General features: G+C 26.9%; 1 protein-coding gene and 3 long non-coding RNA genes across 5 annotated transcripts; all 4 read right to left on the reverse strand.

Annotated features, from left to right (window-relative positions):
• Positions 1-1,417: 1,417 nt before the first annotated feature.
• Positions 1,418-2,475, reverse strand: LOC135928113 (uncharacterized). The gene is made up of 4 exons (XM_065464467.1): positions 2,233-2,475; positions 1,954-2,011; positions 1,755-1,854; positions 1,418-1,583 (listed from the first exon to the last, which is right to left on the reverse strand). Exons 1-4 carry the CDS (start codon positions 2,473-2,475, stop codon positions 1,418-1,420), a joined length of 567 nt encoding a protein of 188 aa, XP_065320539.1.
• A 7,637-nt stretch (positions 2,476-10,112) lies between these two features.
• LOC135928901 (uncharacterized) lies at positions 10,113-11,049 on the reverse strand. The gene is made up of 3 exons (XR_010572404.1): positions 10,829-11,049; positions 10,316-10,420; positions 10,113-10,218 (listed from the first exon to the last, which is right to left on the reverse strand). It is a non-coding gene; the product is annotated as an uncharacterized LOC135928901 (long non-coding RNA).
• A 116-nt stretch (positions 11,050-11,165) lies between these two features.
• LOC135928902 (uncharacterized) lies at positions 11,166-11,381 on the reverse strand. The gene is made up of 3 exons (XR_010572405.1): positions 11,323-11,381; positions 11,228-11,267; positions 11,166-11,185 (listed from the first exon to the last, which is right to left on the reverse strand). It is a non-coding gene; the product is annotated as an uncharacterized LOC135928902 (long non-coding RNA).
• Positions 11,382-11,613: 232 nt separating this feature from the next.
• Positions 11,614-17,667, reverse strand: LOC135927796 (uncharacterized). Of its 2 annotated transcripts, none has more exons than XR_010572183.1 (3): positions 17,485-17,667; positions 15,686-15,743; positions 11,614-11,733 (listed from the first exon to the last, which is right to left on the reverse strand). It is a non-coding gene; the product is annotated as an uncharacterized LOC135927796 (long non-coding RNA). The 2 variants fall into 2 exon arrangements; XR_010572182.1 differs by having other exon boundaries at positions 17,455-17,667.
• Between the last annotated feature and the right edge of the window lie 2,220 nt (positions 17,668-19,887).

The raw sequence follows: 19,887 nt of genomic DNA on the forward strand, positions 1-19,887 counted from the left end.
AATCTCTTTTATCTAATTTATACTTCTTTATATTGGCTCTAACTTTATGGCCCCATTGAAGTTTTGGCCTACCTCTTTTACGTTTGCCCATCACTTCCAAACTCTTAACTTTATTTTCTATGTAGTTCATAGGCCTTCTCATTGTGTGCCCATACCACCTAAGTCTATTTACCATTAACTTAGTCTTAATAGGCACTACCTTTAAACTACTTAGTATTCTTGCACTGCGCACTTTATCCTTTCTTATTACCACAGCAATCATCCTCAGCATTCTCATCTCCATGGTTTGTAGACTTCTCTCGTCTGATTCTTTGGTTGGCCATGTTTCCGAACTATATAGAATAGTTGGTTGTATTATGGAACTGTAAATTTTTCCCTTTAATTTGTGTGGGATTCTTTTATCAAATAGCACTCCAGATAAAGATCTCCACTTTAGCCACCCTTGATTAATCTTACTCTTTATTTCTTTTTCTATTGTGCCGTTTGTTTGTATAGTGGAGCCCAAATATTTGCAGCTTGCAATTGCCAATATCTGCCATTCATTTATATCAATACTCTCTGTTTCATCTTCTCCTATCACCATATACTCCGTCTTTTCTCTATTTATTTTTAATCCCTGCTTTTCTGGGATATTTATCCAACTCACTAATCTTTCTTTCATTTCATCATTGGATTCGGCAAGTATCACAATATCATTTGCAAATATCATATTCCACGGGACTGTTTGAGGTATAGACTGTGCTAATACATCTATTACTGTAATAAAGAGAAGTGGGCTGAGAGCCGACCCTTGATAAACTCCTTTGGCTATTGTGAAGCCTGCTGAGGTACCTGTTTTGCTATGGACCATTGTTGTATGGCCCATATACATATCCTGTATTATTCTTATATATTTTTAGGAAACCTTTTTGTGGCGTAGCACCCACCAGATAAGTTTTCTTGGAATTCTATCGAAGGCCTTTTCTAGATCGATGTTCTTTTCCCTGTATTTTTCACTCATTTGCCTAATTGCATGGATAGCATCGGTTGTTGATCTTCCAGGCATAAAGCCAAACTGAGTCTCTCCGATTTCGATTATATCTCTTAATCTTTTTTCTATTATTTTTATAGTTTTAGACAGTGTGACATTAGTTTTATTCCCCTGTAATTTTGACTTGTGTGGATCTCCTTTATTTTTGAAGATAGGAACTAGATAGCTCTCCATTTTTGGGGAACCTCTTCATTTCCAAGTATTTTATTGTACAGATTTGTGAGGAGATGTATTCCATCATCTCCTAGTGCTTTAAGGCTTTCTATTGGAATATCGTCTGGACCCCTAGCTTTGTTGTCGAGAAGCTACAATATTCTTTCCATCTATACATTATTTCTTTTTCCTTTATTATCAATTTCCATCTTTATTTTTGATTACTTTTGGAGCTCAGTTTATATCCCTAGAGTTCTTTTCTCGCTGTTTGGCTAATCTGTATATTTTATTTTGCCCTTCTTTGGTATGTAGTTCTTTAGACATGTCATCGTATGCCATAGATTTGGCTCTAGCCACAGCCTTTGTAGCTATTCTGGATTTTTGTAATTTGTCTTGTAATCTGGGTTTTTAGATTTGTACCATATTTTATAAAGGGCTTTTTTTCTCCTGTATACTAATTTGTACCTCTTCATTCCACCACCATAGTTCTTTGTATGATTTGTTACCTCCCCTTGTCAAGCCTAGTGTCGATTTGGCAGTGTCGATTAATCTGGATGAAAGGTCTGTCCACATTTTTTCACTGACTTTTGAGGAATCTAATGTTTCAATGTTTGCATTGATTCTGTCATTGTTTTTAATTTGCCCCATTTGATGCATGGTTCCAGTTTTATCTTGTTTTGAGTGGATTTATTTAAGATGTGTAAATCCACGACTAGTAGCTTGAGTTGTGCGGTGATATCTTCTCCTGGGATGACTTTGCAGTCTATTACATCTTTTAATCTTCTGCGAGAGATTAGCATGTAATTTATCTGTGTTTTCCTTGTACCACTTTCGTATGTTATTAAATGACTGTCTTTTTTCCTATAATAGGTGTTAGTTAAGGCAAAATCGAAGGCTTGCGCAAATTTCAGTACGTGCTCTCCTTTATCATTTCTTTCTCCATATCCAAAACCACCATGATGCCTTTCGTAGCTATCTCTTGCTTTCCCCACATTCGCATTTAAGTCACCACCAATTCTTACTAGGTCATCCTTAGGGATTTCCATTACAGCTTCATCAAGGATAGCTCTAAGGTCATCTTTTTCTTCTTCCTTGCAACCCGTTTGAGGAGCATATACTGATAGGATGTTTAGTATTGATTGATTAATCCAGAGTTTTATGCTCATTAGGCTATCAGAGATCCTGTTGACTTCTACTACTGAGGAGGTTAGATCTTGACTGAGGATGATGCCGACACCGTTCCTATTGCTAACAATTCCATTATAGTACAATTTATACCCATCTCCAATCATTAAAGTCTTCTGACCTTTCCATTTTGTTCTCTTGCATGCACGCTATATCATCTTTTCTCTTGTTCAACATTGATGCCAATTCTCTCGTCTTACCTTTAAGCGTCCCAATATTCAAACTTGCTAATCTTATCTTCTTTGCTTTGACCTTATCTTTTCACAGGATGGAGGACTACACCCTGCGCGTCGCTTGGAGCTAGCTTTCATATGCATATTTCTATTTTTTTCCATCATTTTGTTTATTGGACAGGTATCCTTATCACCCGGCTGTCCAGGCCTGTCGGTGACCGAGGTGTCATCTCTAAGCTCCGAAATTCATTTTACCATATGTCTTTACACATCAGTCATCGAAGAAAAACTCGAAAGTTTTTTGCTCCTTACCAGGATTGAACCTGCGTCCTTGTTCGTCATTCTGTTTCCAATCATACATCTAACCCATTAGGCCACCCCAGCGATAGTGTATATATATATATACAAACAAAATCAACAATATATGTGGAATTATTGTCATTTCTCATTCGAATAATATTCCTTTTTACGATTCGTAATAATAATCTTGAGTATTAAATTGCGATTAAAATTTTTTTTTTGAATTATTAAATATTTGTTAGGACCACTTAAATAAGTTAGATTTTTTTTTAAAATTTTATTAAAAAATTATTATTTAGATTATGTTTTGATGGGTCAAAACATTTAATAAATAAATTTTAAAAATAAATTCAATAATTTAGATTAATTTATGAAAAAAAATTATCATACTTTTAGGTGTATACTGCACTGCGTTATCAGGGAGGATATGAATAAAATAGCAATTAAATATCTGAATTGTCATTATAAATAATATTATTAAACATTATAATGTAACTTAAATTTATTTTTGAATACCTACCTATAGGAATAGAGAATTAATATTAGATTTTTATAAATATAGGAAAGACTGGGGTTAGTCGAACCAATTTTACAAAATTGGCTATAGCTCTTGTTGTTCTATAGATAATATAAAAAATAATATATGATTGGATACCTAAAACTATACTCTATAAAGGTGCCTAATGTAAAACTAGTCAATATAATTATCTTACGTTTTCTTATATAACATGAAAAATAACCCTTATCATATATAAACGCAGATTAGTTAAAGACAAAGCGAATATATATTTTTTTAAAATGTATATTATTATTTTAGAATGGTATCAAGTGCCCTTTTTTCCTTAAAAGTATTAATCTAAGAATTGTTTAATTGAATTACGTTTAAAATACCCACGCCTATAAATATGGCAATTTTATTTAAAATGAATCTAAGATAAATAATTAGTTTGTTTCAACCACTCATATGATAAAACAACACAAGCTATATATATATATAAAATCATAGATTCAAATTTTTCATAATTTTCCACGTAGAAAGTGTAGTCACATTTATAATTTTATCTTCATCTTCGGACAAATTGATTCTCAAATGACACGTTATGCTATAAATTATACAATTATTTATCAAAGTAGTATCGATAATGTTATTTTGATGATTTTTAAGGGTCAGCGTTGCATTGTTTTGTTCGATGATTGCCTTAAAAATATAAAATAGTAAAGAAGATTTATATGATTTTGAAACGATAATTCGCAGTTAATAATATATTTATAATTACATATTGATTCCTTCCTAAGTTAATCGTATATTTTAGACCATTATTGATGCTAAGAAGCAGGAGAGTGCAAAGAGCAGATCTATTGCTGTTCACCTGGATTGTCAACTTATTTTATATTTTATTAAAATCATTTTTGGTATTAGAAATTTTGAAAATAAATAATATTAGAACTAATTCCTCTGAGAACTCTCTAATATAAGAAATATGAATGAATAACTCGGCTTAAAAAATGTATATGGAATATATAATATAAATTTTTGGTGGCTATTACATAATTGGCTTAAAGAGTGATAGGAAAAAAATTACAAGGAAACCTCTCGCAGATAAGAGATGTAAAAATAAATACATTGAAAATAATACGAATTTTTCAAATTAATTTATTGGCACTATTTTTGGGGAATAAATTTAGAAATGTATGCTTTTTTAGTTACAGCAAAGATAGGTGGGTCATATCACGAAATATATACCGAATGAACATCGAAATTAGATGAACCTCAAAAAAATTATTAATTTATTGATGACCTTCGTATTTTGTGAGATCGAAAAATTTCCCCAATATTTTATCGCGTTTTTCATATCTTTAAGAGGCATCTCAAACATTTTCAATTTGTAGGTAAGCGGATAATAGTAATAATCAATAGCTGACGCGTATACTAAGTCAGTAACGCACAAACTTGAATAGGGCAAACGAATGCAAGGATTCAAGGGTAGATTTCTGTAAAATGAATAACAATTTTAACGCTAGTTTTTATATTCTTATTTTTATCAACGTATACTTTAGAAAAATTATTGAATTCTCTTCAGTGAAAACTAAATTATAAACTCCTTGAAATAACACGTAATCGCAGGCTGCTTCTCGGTGAACGTAAATTGCTGTAAAAATAATTAAATTAAATTATATACAAAAATTAATATCTATCTAATTTTTACGTTTTCCGAAACTGAATTTAAAGTTGGCCAAACCATAGCCTATATAAAATGAAATTAACAAACATTTTAATAAAAATTTGAATTGAGTTAATTTTTTTTTTACTTTCAGTATTGTTTTGACAATTTTTAAGGATGATATTAACCTTGGGCCTGTCCTTGGCAAAAAAACTAAAGCTATTGTTCAATATATTGGAAAATGTGACAGTCAATTTAAGGAATGGGTGGTCCTTCAGCATCAAACCTCTGTAGATTATGTATGACTCGTGAAACTCATAAACATTAATTGATCTCTCGAAAGGTTGAACCAATCTTAACTATAAAAATATTGAATCTATTTATATTTTGTATACTTACAGCAGTGACACCATCGTCAGTAATGTATCTGTTATAGTTAATATTATAAATGTGAGAATGATTTACTCCACTAGTTGGATTCAAATTAATATCATCATGGGCGAGGATGGCTTTTAAGGTCTTGGGATTAGTATCTATATAAAACTAAGCATTATAAAAATTCTAAAAATTTAATAAGAAAAAAAAATAAATTACCGAAGCATTGAGAGCACTAGTAATTAATCTCAAATCATTTATGTATTTGTCATCAAGGAAATAAACGTAAGTTGTGAAATTGGAATAAAAAAAAAGATTTTGTGGCATCTCCCAAATGATTAAACCATCGACCAAATTCAACGAAGAGTTAGTTAAATAGCTGTTATAAAAAAATAAGTAAATTTTTTTTTATAAAAAAGTATAGATATCATATAATACATAAATAATACTTAAAATAATAACTAACTAATTCACTAATTTATTAACAAATTATTTTCAATTTTTAATTCTTAGCAATAAATATTGTATCTAATTCATAATCTCTGTTTTAATGTAACAATTATTAATAAATGTCTAACTCGGAAGAGTTGAAGTGTCGATTGAAGTCGTAAATTAGTGGATATCGCATATGACAAAAGTCAACTATAATATGGCATATATATTTATACAAATTATATCCTTTTTTTTTACCTGTGGAAAATGTTATTTGTACCAAAGTAATTGTCCACAATAAAATAAAAATCATCCTATACTTTTCAGTTTTATAAAAATTTCAATACGTTATCAATGTTGGAATATTTAACCTTTTTATTTAAAAAAAAAAAAATTTTTTATAACAGAAAAAGAATTTTTTTTAATATATATATAAAGTTTCTTCAACTTTAAAAATCAACTACGAAAAATGTTTGGTAAAACATAATATATTAACCCCGTGTTTTTTTTTAAAACTATTTTAATAACAAGTAATATAAGATACATAAAAAAAGATTATTATATTATTTTATTATTTTTTTGAGTTAACTATCGCCACGTTAACAACTAAACATTCTATGAGTTGAGTTAGAGTTTATGATTATATTTTTATCCAGCCTCTTCCAGCTTTGCTGGATTTGATATAATCACATCGCTTTCATGCCTACATTTAGATTCGTTTCGTATTCACTCTTGACCCTGTTAATGATTAAGGTCTAATTGTAGCCACTCTGGTATTGTGCTTCAATTTAAAATCTGTTAACGAATATTATGCACACTTGAGGCCCATGTTCTCGAGTTTTAATTTAAATGATCAATAGGCAACCTTGAAAACGCTTTGATCAAATTATATACTCTTCCAGCTAGATATCTTATACACATGAATAAAGGCCCATGTTTGAGCCTATTTTTTCAAAATGTTAAAATTCATCTTCAAAGAAATTGTCCACTTATAAACACTAATTAATCCTTATGGCAGGTAAAGATATAGAATTACTACCCATTCCTAATGCCTCATTGTTTTTTGTATATTCCAAAAGCAAATATTATTATTTGATTTCATTGCTGAATTTAGAATTTATCCAATAACATCAAACTAAAATCCATGTCCGAGAAGAGTTTCTTAAAGTATCTTTATTGTTTCTTATAAGCCTCAATGGCAATATTATTTACTTGTTTTAGCCATATCACCCAATCTGTTCCAATTTTAATTAAAGAATATAAAAGTGGAAAAAGTTTCTTAAATTTTCTCTAATCTAAGACATCACATTTATCTTCTTTCTCAAATTATGTGTCCAGCGAATATAATATAATATGAGATATGGGTAAATCACGTATTTTGTCACTCCAGTCAATAATGATGATAACCTCATACCACTCTCCTATTCCTTCCATTTGCATCCTAACCTATTCTACTTCACTAACTAAACAAAAATAAATAAAATAAGGAAATTAAAATTAGCGTTCTTCACTCATACCCCTATATTAATTATATTATTTTATATATAAAATTAAATATAAACAAAATCATGGAGAATGTGTTTAAAATTTCGGGGGCGTCGCTAGCATATACAATCTCAGGGGGTTCAACTAAAAGAATTTTTATGGGGGCAAAAATCCCATGTCCCCTAATTTGTGTCGGTCCGCTTTTCCCCGGCCTTCGGCAGGCTTTATATTAATATATTATACTTTTTTAAAATCAGCTAACTCCGAACAATTATTCTCAATTCCATATTTTGTCATTTATTATATTATGCATACAAATAATAAACTGGCATATAAATAATTAAAGCCATACAAGACATTTCTAAAAATAATATTTTTTAACACAAAATCTATTTTATTACAGTATAAAGTATTTTCGATTTCTGATATAAAAAAAAATTTGCGTCTAAAGAATTACAAGTGATAAAAAAGATTAATTAAATCATACATATGCCTCAATTGATAATGGTTTTCTAAAAACCACTTAATATAATATAATTTTTAGCAACTTATATTGACAAAAAGTTTAGAAACTAATATAACTCTCTGTTACCATTTTAGACAATGTTTTATAGAATGGACTAATAAGGAAAATTTTATAGGCCTTACCAAATCAACAATTCTTGAAGAAGAGATTATAAACGACCAATTTAAATCATAAAACTATATTGTGGTTAGCCTCTCAGATGATATGATGGAAGCTAGATAAGTAATCGAGATAATTATTGTGAGATTTTAAATTTATAAAAGATTATCTTCCATTTTTAATACATAAACGACACAATTGACCATTATTGCTTATCCAAAATATGCAATCATATGCTCTCAGCAGCTGTAGTAATAACCTTAACTTACATTTCCACACAAAGCTGGTTAATTTGCAGTCATAGTCATGATCACGATGTTAACTTATATCAGAATTTATTATGTTAGATAAATTGATAAAACAAACACACTAAAAATCTTAACAGAAATAATGTAAATTTATTGAAGCTTTAAGTTATTTACATAAAACATTTTGACCAGTGTGATGAGATGATGAAAGCAATCAAGATTTTATTATTGCCACACCACCTCGAGTTGGTATATTATATCTTAAGATAATAGTAGTTTGTAATAATATCAAAAATATACTCGTATTGAAAATTTATATCGAAACTGTTTTTCAAAAAAAGAAAATAATAGCTAACCTAAAAATACGTAATAAAGAGAAGAAAAGATATTTAATTATTACATCCATCTTGTGGGATGAATAGTAAGTGTTTAATTTTTACTAAAATTTTTAACTAAATAAATATCGTCAAAGAATTGAATGCAAATTATTACTAATTATCAAATTTTTTTATTATAATATTAACTTTAATATTTTATATAACTGTCAAATACGCCTGTAAAAGTGGCATTTACCAAATATTTTATTACCAATTGTATATAATAAAGGATTATAAACTATATGTCTACTTTTTATAAAGAAATCTCCTATTCTTATTTGGAACTTAAAATAATTTTTAGGAAGAGGGCTAATTTAATTTAAAACTGAATAATATAGTTGATTTGTAATTTTTAACTCGGTTATTTACAATATTAAATTTGTTAATTTTAAATAATGATTATAATTATTTAATTAGTATTATTTAATAATCTATAAAAGTCAATTATACTTAAACTGTTAAAGCTAAATTAATATTTAGTGAGTTATTGATATTATATTATATAATACAGAATTTGATTGCAAGCTGACATAATGAAAATATAATTTATATGTATTAATCTAAATTTAATAATTAAAATAGTATTTCATTTAATAAAAATTTAAATAGTCTTATTAATAAATAATAAAATTAAATCTATATATTACTTAATGGAATTATAAAAGAAATCCAGTAGGGGGCAATCAAAAAAATTTATTTTTAGTTCAAGGGGATATTAAGGAGACATTAAAAATAAATTTTTTGTCAGGGGGCTATTCAAATTTTTCAGGGGGCTCACCCCTACCCGCCTCACCCCCTCCCTATTAACGCCACTCCCTTGAAAGATTCCTTTCATAATTCTATTAAGTATTACATATATATATTTGATTTTATTATTTACAAATAATAAGACTATCTAAATTTTTAAATGAGGGGTTAATTTAATTATTTGATTAGATTAATACATATAAATTGTATTTTCGTTCTGTATTAGATATGGATATTCATTTAGCATTAACAGTTAATGATTTTTTATTATATAAATTATTTTATAACCCTAATTAAATATAATCATTTATTAATTGAAAATTACTGTATTTTTTGATAAAGGAAAAAAATATAAGGACAACGTAAAAATTTTAATTTCTGATGATCGATTGTTTTGTAATTGATAATTGAATAGTGATAAATATTGCCAAAAATTTAATTTTGAAGAATATTGTCATTAATTTAACCTTAGAAGAATATTGTAGTTATTTGTAAATTAGAAGAATATTGTAATTATTTTATATTGTAGAAATATACTATTATTTTAATAAATAGTACTTTTGGATATTTAATAAGGCAAACATATAAAATAATATATATATTTAATGATTTTCTTTTTAATCAGACATTAAATAGGAAGGCGAATGAAACAAAAAAAAATTTTATTATCAATTTATTAACATTGAATAAGAAAAATTTAAATTGTAATAAAAAAATAATTATAAAAATTATAGATACAAACGCTTCATAATTTTCCATGTAGAAAATGTAGTCACTTTTATAATTTTATCTTCATCTTCCGACAAATTGTATCTCAATTCACACGTTATGCTATAAACTATAAAATTATTTTTCAAAGTAGTATCGCTAATGAAATTTAGATGATTTTTGATGGTAAGCGTTTCATTGTTTTGATCGATGATTGCCTTTAAAAATATAAAATAGCGAAAGATAAAAGATTTATATAATTCTTTGGTTATTTCACAGTCGATGATATTTTAATAATAATATATTTTTCATTACATATTGATTCCTTCCTAGGTTAATTTTATGTTTTAGACCATCATTGATGCCACGAAGTCGAATAGTGCAAAGTGCGGACTTATTGTAGTTGACTTCTATTGTTATCTTATTTTATATTTTATTAATAATTGGTATTCTCAATTTTTTAAAACAATCAGATCTAATTCTTTTGCTAATTGTTCTAATATAAGAAATATGAATGCCTTACTTGGCTCAAACAATATATGTAATATATTATACATTATAGCTAAATTTTTGGATTACTAAGCGTAATAGGAATAAATTACATGGAAATTCCTAAAATAAATAATTCTTGGGTGAAAAAAGTGTAGAAAAAAATTACCTCGAAAATAATATATATTTTTTTAATAAATTTATTTGAATCATTTTTGGGGAATAAATTTAAATGTGTACCTTTTTATAAAGATAATATCATGACATAAAAAACGAATGTATATCTAAATTAGTAAACCTTAAATATAATTTTTATCCAAATTTATTATTTATGATGACCTTCATATTTTGTGAGATAGAAAAATTTTCCCAATAATTTAATGCCAGCTTCATATCTCTACGTGGTGTCTCGAACATGGTCAAATTGTAACTAAGTTCGCCCTTTTGGTATTGAATAACGGATGTATATATTAAATCTATGAATAGGTTGGAGTTAGTGTCTACATTATTGGAAGGATATTAGGGTAGATTTATGTTATGATTATTAATATTTAGGACAGGTATTTTATTTATGAGTCTTATATATTTTTTATAATAACTTTATAAAAATTGTCGAATTTTCGTTGGAGATAATCAGATTGTAAATTCCTTTGACTAACACATAATCAAGAACAAACGGTTGATCTATGTAAAGGGCTAAAAATATATGCATTTAAATTTTATTTAAAAATATTTTACTTTTTTCCAAAATTAGTTTTAAAGTTAGATAAGCCAAAGACTACAAATGATAAATTTCAATATCAGTATTAAAAATGAAATTTAGATATATTTACTTGTGCTATTATTCTGACAATTTTGCAGAATGACATTAACTTTAGGAATGTAACTTGAATCGTTGCTCAATAAGTTGTAAAATATGGATCTCAATTTTTTGAATGGATTTTTCAAGAAACCTTTCACAATTATATATGATTCGTGGAATTCATGAATTTGAAGTGAGTTTCCGTAAGGCTGCCTAAATCTTAGCTATCGAAAAAGATTTAGATATGTTAGAAGATAAAAAAAATTAAGATCATTTAGATACTCACATTTGTGATATTATTATCAGTAATATATCTATAATCGTGAATATGATGAATATGAGAACTATATGATATTGATAGCGTCCCATAAGATAAGCTCGAACTAACATCTTTATCCGCGATGATAGCTTGTAATAACATAGGATTCGTGTCTATATAGAACTTGTTCATTACAAAATACAAAACTCAATAATAAAAATAGATATAGGTATTACATGAGTTTTTATTTATTTTTAAATATATTTTTTTTTACCGTAGTTTTAAGAGCTCTAGTAATTAATTTTAGATCGTTATAGTATTTTTGTTGAAGGAAATAAGTGGAATATAAAATGGGATCATGATATAAAATTTGTGGCATCTCCCAAATGACTAAACCTTCTACCAAATTCAATGAAGCGTTAGCTCTATATCTTAAAATATTTTATTTGTATTTATATATATATTTTAAACAAATACACTGTAGAGTTGAAATGGCGATTGAAGTCATAAACAATTGGAAATTCCATTTGACAAAAGTCTACTAAAATGTGATATATATATATTTATAATATTATCGTGAATAAAATCATGTTACATGTGGAAGATGTTATATATATCTTAGCAAGTATCAAAAATAAAAGCATCGTGTATTTAGATTTAATAATGAAATTAAATTTTTTAAAACTATTCTTATGATGTTATTTTAAAATTTTTTATATATATATAAATTTCTTGTAACTAATCAATAAATTTATTAGATAAAATAACTTCTTATTTAAAATTGTTTGAATTTTTGTAGTATATTAACTCAAATTTAATCAATTAGATAAAAAATAATAATTGTTTAATAAAGATATAAAAACCAAGAAAATACTAATTGAAAGACCATAATTGAATATAAAGCTGAAATGATAAAATTTCCATATCAACTTCCATTCCGTTAACATTTGGTATATTATTGGGATAAGGAATTTTTCCCATAATCGAAATTTAATAGTTTAAAGAAAATAATCTCTCACTTTAATTAACAAACAAGCATTTAAATAAATAAATAAAATTAAAAATTATTTATATACATCCACCTTATATGATTATTTATCCAAAGCAATTTGTCATAAATTTAGCTTTAAGTAAATCTCTCATGTAGGATTATTATTTCTTACCACTAACCCAATAAATGTTATACTAAAACAATTATTTGAGCAGAAATAAAAAAGTAAATAGATAGAAAATACTCACGATTCTCCTAAAACATTCATTTTATTTAAAGATTTGACTCATAAAATAAGAATCAAGGCATTGGAGAGCAAAGATTTACTCTATTTAAGGTAAGGAAAAAAAATACAAAAATATTTATATATATATATCGTTTCTTTTTAAGCACTAATTAATGTAATTACTTAATTGAGAATCCACCCCTACCCCATTTTTTAGCATATTGTATTATATATTTTTAATTATATTCTATATTTTACCCTCTTTTTAACACAAAATTATTAGCAAAACTCCCATAGGGATAATTTTTAAGCCTTGATTTAATCCCTGTCTTCGTGAAGTTATTGTACTAAAAGAGATTTTACTCGATTTTAGCATAATAAAAAAATTTAATTTATATATCGTGCCGAACCTTTAGATTTGTTATAATATATATATTGTCCTTATTTGATATTCATAAAATTTTTCTATTTTACGTATTTTTAATTCAATATATATATAGACCTTGTTTAAGTATTTTTATTATTGCCCAAATATTAAATTAAAATAATCTTATTCCAATTTTTTCTTTAACCTATAAAATATTTTTACGAACAGTAATCAATTTAATGTACAGCGTTAAAGTTGAAAATATTGAATATAACTTATTGTAATATAAATGTAATTGTAAATTGAATTTATATTGAATATAATATTAACTTTTAGTTTGTAAATTACATAACCTGAAGGATTGAATTCATTATATATATATACGTGATATTTTGTATTAAAGATACTTTTACTTACTTTACTTATTTTACTTATTTAATAAAACACTTTATTGGCGACGATCATAGGGATAATTTTTAAGCCTTGATTTAATCCCTGTCTTCGTGAAGTTATTGTACTAAAAAGATTTTACTCGATTTTAGCATAATAAATAATTTAATTTATATATCGTGCCGAACCTTTAGATTTGTTATAATATATATATTGTCCTTATTTGATATTCATAAAATTTTTCTATTTTACCTATTTTTAATTCAATATATATATACCTTGTTTAAGTATTTTTATTATTACCCAAAGATTAAATTAAAATAATCTCATTCCAACAAATTTATAATTTTTAATATCTTTAACTTATAAAATATTTTTACGAACAGTAATTAATTTAATGTACAGCGTTAAAGATGAAAATATTGAATATAACTTATCTTATACTCAAATATTATGGGGATAAGTAAATTATAAAGAATTTTCAAATATGAGATTTAACATAAAAAAAGAAGGCTATTTACTAAAACATGTAGTTCTAATCACGATAATTAGATGAGTTTAAGAGTAAGCCAATAGCTTGTTTAAAGTGGGCCTGGATAGTTTTTGAGTAAATTTAAAGAATAATTTATAATAGAATAATAATTTAAATTGTATTTTTCATGATTTAAATAATATATATTTTTGATTATAATTTATAAATTAAAAAAGGTTTAACACCTCAGCATGCATATATATATATATAAATATAAACAAGTAAAGTTATTTTTCTTCATCCAAACTATTTGTAATTAAATAGTTTAAAATGAACGTACTACCTTTAAAATAATTTTATAAAATTAATTTCTCTAAACATTTTTGTTGATCAGTTTGAAAATTTATTAAAAAATAAATATATAAAAAAACTTTATCATAATAATTTATGTTTTTTTTATGTTCCACTTTAAAAATCTAAATTACACGATGCTATTATTGTTGATAATTACTATGGTAAAGGTAAATTTTCTACAGGTTTAAATGATTTTAAATACATTATAAATATACTCGTTATATTATATTTAGATTTTTGTAAAATGCGATACTCAATTAGTTATAACTTCAGTCAACATTTCAACTCCTCTGAGTATACTTTATATTTGATTTTATTTCTTAGATTGTATCATTATTCGGTTTTGATAAACATATAGTAACAATTTTGTTAATTTTATATTTTCATAATGGTGTTTGTTAGCGGAGATAATTTTTATAATATTAATACGTTGTAATATAAATCATTATAGTTGCTAGAACATAGGTCAGGAATTACATATCTAAATTTATAGAATATTTTGAAAAGATAGTATGGTATTTAAATTATAAATTACAGAATAATTATTTTTAAATTTGAAAAAAAAGAAATTTAAAGTGGATTTTAAAGATGTGAATAAATGTTTTATAATTCACATTCAAAACGGTTTAATTTGAGTGAATAAAATTTTTATTTACCTATATTTATAAGTTTATTATTATAAAAATTAAGTTATTTTAGTGAAACTTCATTGAAATTGGTGTATGGTTTAATGATTTGGAAGATGCCATAAACGCTCTTTATCGATTTCATAAATTCTTTGTAAAACTTGATGAAATTTACTCAAATAATTTGAGATTAATTACTACTGCTTTAAAAGCCAAGGTAACGTCCTGATAAATCCCCCACCTAATTCAAAAAAATGTATACAATATATTATTATAGGGAAGAATTTGAAAATAGAAATCAGTAAAAAATTAAAAAATTTTACAAATAACCATTACAATCCAAATATTTAATAAAATAAAGAATAGTAAAAACCCCAAATTATATTTTATAAAAGTCTAATATATAGATAAAGGCCCACAATAAGTGGACGTAAAGATCTCTAATAAAATTAATGGGGGATAAAACATCATTCTAACAGTGCTTCCTTCTCCCTTCTTAGCAAAATCTTGAATACTCCTATGAACCAGCTAAATATCTTCTTATTGGGGGTTGGGAAGGGGGGGGGTAAAAAAATTTTTAACGGTTGGCTGCCCGGTTTAGGGTAAAGTAGATAATATAAGGGAATAGCGGTTTTGACTCCGGGGTTATATGGAAAATTTGAAATGATTACTTGTTAAATAAATTTTAATATCAATTATATAAGCATACCTTTAGTTACCCTGCATTGAATTATCGGCCAACACGCTAAAGTGACAACGATGAGTATCTGCGTGTCGTTATTATAAAATTGAAAAAAAAATAATTAATTTTTATTTAATATATCTTTAAAAAAAGCCATTAGAAATCGAGAAATAATTTGAAACATTTTTTATATAATTCAACCCAGAATTTTACGAATTTTATTAAAAAATTTTCGAAATATTTTATGAATTAATGTCCTTTATCGTCATAATAAATTATTTTGACATTATTTTATGTCATTTGTTTTGTTACGCTAATGTAAGTCTGCTGTCCTAGAAGGGGAATTTATAAAAATTTGTATTTTTTATTTAAATCGTAAAAAATGTTTTCCAAGGATTTTTAATATGGTTCTCCAAAGATAGGAAAAATTTTAAAAAAAAATAAATATAAGTGTTTAATACTCCTACCTCAAAATAGATAAGAAATATCCAAGAACCTGAAAAGTTTCGAACAGCTCAAGTGTAAGATTGTGGAATCACTTACCATTGTAGAGTTACTATTGTAGTGATATTTTGCTATTGTAGAAATTACAACCACACTGATTATTTAAGAGATGTGTTTTATTTAGAAATAATTTTGTTTTTTTTTAAATATAATTTTTATAATATTTTTTTTAAAATTTATTTCATGTTTTATTGGATTTTGTAAAAATAATAATTATTATTGGCGGCCATTTTAGATTTTGTTAAAAACTATATTAGTAATAATATTTCATTAATTTTTTTTTTTGGTTTAGTGTTGCAACCGATATCCTAAAATTACCAGTAAAACCTTTTGAGAATTATATTTAATAAATATTGTGATTATTCCTTAAAAGTTTTGGTTCGGTTCGGTTATAAATTTTGACACTACAATAGATCAGCTAGAAATTTTGATATTTAAAAATAGTTCGAAGAATAAACAAGTCGATTTGGACTAGTCGTCGCTAATCCAAGCTCTCAACTCTTTGAGAAATTTTGAAAATTGCGATTGAAAATACATACCTTTATCAAAATTGCTGTCTCCATACCAATTAGGGTTTGGTTTCAAAGGAGAGTGTGGAACATCTGCCGGCCACGCAGCATAGATTATTCCGAATATTCCTAGCTTCAGAAAGTGCTGCAATTCATCATACTTGTCAAAAAAAATGCCTTTCAATACTTTAAATGCTTTTTAGAAATTTATCCAGAGAATTATATTCAATCAAGCTACAGTACCTAACCGTATTAACAATAGGGAAAAGAAACTATTTAATATCAGCACAAGGAACACTGCAAATGGATCTATTCGGTCTGCCTTTATTCGGCTTAGCTATAAACAGCATCGTTCAAAATACAAAAATCAATTCTAATCTCGACCTCAATATTATTTGGATAATGTCATATTATTATCGGGTTCTATCAGTAAAATAATTACAACCGTTTTAAATTTTCAACAACTAAATTTATCATTTTTCCCTAACATTTTTACTAGTTAGTCAGTGTAATGGCACGCAAATAGAATGTTTTGTATATACAACTCATGGTAATTCACCATTCCAAGAAACGAACGTTAATCTTTCACATTTGACGGTGTTTTGCAATTTTCTATGCCCAATATCTTATCTTCTGAAAGGTGAATTCCGAATTCGTCAATAATATGACTCAAATAAGTAACTGACTTTTAGCTCCAATTTTAATTTTATCGGTTATCGTTGTCAGTCCAGCCTTATCAAATCTTCTTAATATTTTTAAGTTTATCATAAAAATTATTCTCACCCGTAATTACGTCGTCTAAAAATCACTAACCGTAGGTATTCCATTTAATAGGTTTTGCATGAGGTGTTGAAATATTATCAGAGCGCTGCTCAACCCAAAGGGGAATCTTAGACATCAGTAATAACCGACATGAGTCGAAATTACTAAAAGATTCTTTCATTCTAGACTAACTCCGAATTGTAAAAATGTATCTCTTAAATCTATCTTCGAAAATATTTCACCACCCGCGATCCTATTTGTCAGGTCGACGAAAGTTGGTAATAAATCGTTATCTATTATCGCTAAATATTTTTGTTAAACGAGAATCTCTGCATATCCTCACGGCACCGAATTCCTTTAAAATATTAACCGTTGGCCTACCCCAAGTGATTGGAGTTGTTGTTGGATTCACCTATCCGCTAAAGCCCTCGTCTAAATGTCTGTCCAACTCAGCTTCAGCTGAAATGGAACTCTTCTTGCTGGTAAAGCTATCGGTAATCGTTCGGTTGTATACGGATAACTGCTTGTTGGAGTTTTATTTCTCCTAAATTTTTAAAAATAAACTAGAGAAAATTTCGTTTGCAATAGTATTTAAAGCGGGAATTCATATTTATATTATTTGTCCAAAATTCTTCCGGAAGTCTAAGAAAATGCATTCCAAGAATAAGGAAAACTCCTTTAACTACCCAAATAAGTAAAAATTTAGAAAAGTTTTTTACTTCGACTTTAACTGTACATTTACTCAACACTTCGATTTTGATATTGTTATACCCAACTAGTTTATACGCAGGAGTGATGGTTTACCTATACGTTCCAGGATACTTAATCTTACATTGCACTTAACGCTTGCATCGAAATCTATTGTAAATCGCTAACCATTTATCTTTGCATCAATGGTAGATTTATTAGAAATTGACCATCGAAGTGTCCCTGATAGAATCATCTGTATGGCATGAGTTCTGCAATCTTTAGTTATGTAGTTAGCCTTGCCGTAACGAAAGCATATAGGTTTAAAACTAGATTTATAATTATTGGATATAATTATTATGATTGAATTTGTTGTCATTTAACTATTATTTCAATTGAATTTATTATCTATAGCTATTATTTTTATAATAGGTGTTTTGGGAAGCTTGCGTCGGCTTATGTTTAATGAGTTAACTTCTACCTGGGTCCTTTGCCAAGGAAGAGAGCGCCATTGCTAAACGCACGGTATCTTCAATGACCTGAAGGTCTTTATCCAACTCGGTCAGTCCTACTCCTAAGATAGCATATATCTCTTAAAAGTTCAACAACAAGAGATTTAAAATTACATAGTGAGCAAATACATTTTTTAATTGGATCGAAAAATCTGTCCGCCTCATTTTAGTATGGCATAAAAATTATTTCGCTATAGGAAAATATTAGAGATATTCTTAAATATTTTCTCCAAACTATGGAGTAACGAATAGTGAAGGTCACGGTCCGGTTTTTGGATAAGACCGGACCGATACCCTCGGACCGGACCACGGTCCTAAATAAAAAGACCGGTCCAGGACCGATCTTTATTTAATTTGTTTTATTAAATATAAGAGTATTATATAAACAATAAAATTTATCCAATGGTTTTGAAGAAAATGATTTTGTGCTTGTGGAGGGAATATTTATATTAAGAGTAGATTGTGTTTTTTGAGATATTTTCATTTTCATCATTAGAAGTGTATATTTTATGTTTTATCAGATGTCTGCTTAAGGTACCTAATTATTTTATTAAGAATAAGGTTAAGTTATTTTGACAATGAATTATTGAGACAGTTTCTTAAGAAAAAATAGAACTATATTATAAATAATAACCAAAATATTTTAATAATAATATTGCTTATTTTGATTAATTTATTGCTTAAAAAATTATAAACAATTATTTTGTTACTTGTTGCTGTGCTGACGATACATTAAATTTAGTATCAGTGAACACATACTCTATGTTTTTTATTGGGATTATAAGTAAAATGTTTCTTGGACAAACTTATGGTTTTCATATTGTAAAATAAAAATTAACAAAATCTAAAATAACTCATCTAGAAAAATATCATAAAATAAAATATACAAAAAAATTATATTAATTGAATAGTAAAGCAAACTTAAATAATAATAAAAAACCGGTCCGGACAGCGGTCTCGACCGTGAAAAATAAAAAGACCGGTCCGGACCACGGTTTTCAAAAAAAAGATCGGTCCGACAATCGGTCTGGTCTGGTCCCGGTCTAAGACCGATAGGACCGGACCGTTGACCTTCACTAGTAACGAACAAAACTTATTTTATTATGATCGACAATATTTTTTATTTTAAAGATGAGTTATTATAAATTATATTCATAGTCCTGAATGTTAACTTTTCGATTTAAAGATCTCTGGAATATACCTTTTATATTCAGAACTATCTTGGAGTCATCGTTAGACATCATAATACGATATC

Source organism: Gordionus sp. m RMFG-2023, chromosome 4, assembly GCF_954871325.1.
Source record: "Gordionus sp. m RMFG-2023 chromosome 4, tfGorSpeb1-WG-v2, whole genome shotgun sequence".
Taxonomy (NCBI): domain Eukaryota; kingdom Metazoa; phylum Nematomorpha; class Gordioida; order Chordodea; family Parachordodidae; genus Gordionus; species Gordionus sp. m RMFG-2023.

Coding starts and splice junctions, on each gene's coding strand:
- LOC135928113 (XM_065464467.1), bottom strand. CDS start 2,475: ATGATTGGAGATGGGTATAAATTGTACTATAATGGAATTGTTAGCAAT. Junction 1,855..1,953: donor CTCGCAGAAGATTAAAAGAT/GTAATAGACTGC, acceptor ACTCAAAACAAG/ATAAAACTGGAACCATGCAT. Junction 1,584..1,754: donor TCAAAAGTCAGTGAAAAAAT/GTGGACAGACCT, acceptor CTAAAAACCCAG/ATTACAAGACAAATTACAAA.